This window comes from Sinocyclocheilus anshuiensis, unplaced genomic scaffold (assembly GCF_001515605.1).
Source record: "Sinocyclocheilus anshuiensis isolate Anshui unplaced genomic scaffold, SAMN03320099.WGS_v1.1 scaffold465, whole genome shotgun sequence".
Classification (NCBI taxonomy): domain Eukaryota; kingdom Metazoa; phylum Chordata; class Actinopteri; order Cypriniformes; family Cyprinidae; genus Sinocyclocheilus; species Sinocyclocheilus anshuiensis.
Genome location: NW_015539898.1, coordinates 2,139,704 through 2,140,512, shown reverse-complemented (window position 1 = coordinate 2,140,512; position 809 = coordinate 2,139,704). Strand labels below are relative to the sequence as shown.

Below are 809 nucleotides of genomic sequence, written 5' to 3'. Positions count from 1 at the left end.
ATATATATATAATTTTACAGTATATAGATATATGTCTATTATATTTAGAGTTGGTTCTTTCTTACTTTATTACTATGACTGTCTTGATTAATTTATTTAATCAATGTTTACTTCATTTAGAAAACTTTCATGACATTTTCATGGCAGTGTTTTAATTTTATTTGTTAACATTTACAGATAATATTTTATAAATAAAGGAGAATATAAAATAGTATGCAAGAAATTGTCACTTGTATCAACTAATGAAATATTATTCAATTTTATTACAACCCTACATGTCAGCATAGTATTATGTACAGTATATATACTAATTACTGTGTATCAAAACAATAGATTTCTTTTGTCCCCGCACTTGTTGGTCCAGGTGATGGCGGTAGCGGGTCTCGACTCCAGCAGGGCTCACAGGCTTTCACCTACACAATCTACCAGATCACCTCCTCCCACTCCTGCAAGTAAAGACCGAACGCCGTACTACACACCGCTTATCCGCGTGGACCGTCCTCTGAGGAACAGTGCCCACAGCAGTCACTCATCCATCCGGAAGAGCACGTGGTATACAGACGACCCCGAGTACCAGAGGAACTACTCACCCGTTCACCTGCAGGTCCCACCCGAGTATAGAAACCAGTACCACCAGAAGAGAGGCAGCGCTACCAGCCTGGTAGAGGCGGTGAGTCTGAGACCTCCTATTTCCATTTACAAGATCTATGCAATCAAATATTGTGAAAATTAGTATCTTCTGTTTTTTTGCATTTGAACTAGGGCTGAATATTTTTGCCTATTGACGATTATCAGGAGATATATATATA

The 809-nt window shown here is 37.9% G+C and overlaps 1 protein-coding gene across 3 annotated transcripts in view; it reads left to right on the top strand.

Annotated features, from left to right (window-relative positions):
* LOC107685994 (voltage-dependent L-type calcium channel subunit alpha-1D-like) overlaps positions 1-809 on the top strand; it is a 40,258-nt gene that overhangs the window by 37,550 nt on the left and 1,899 nt on the right. For all 3 annotated transcript variants that reach the window (XM_016482781.1, XM_016482784.1, XM_016482782.1), the window contains one exon: positions 365-670. In XM_016482781.1, the coding sequence (XP_016338267.1) occupies positions 365-670 (306 nt within the window). The remainder of the gene's footprint in view (positions 1-364; positions 671-809) is intronic.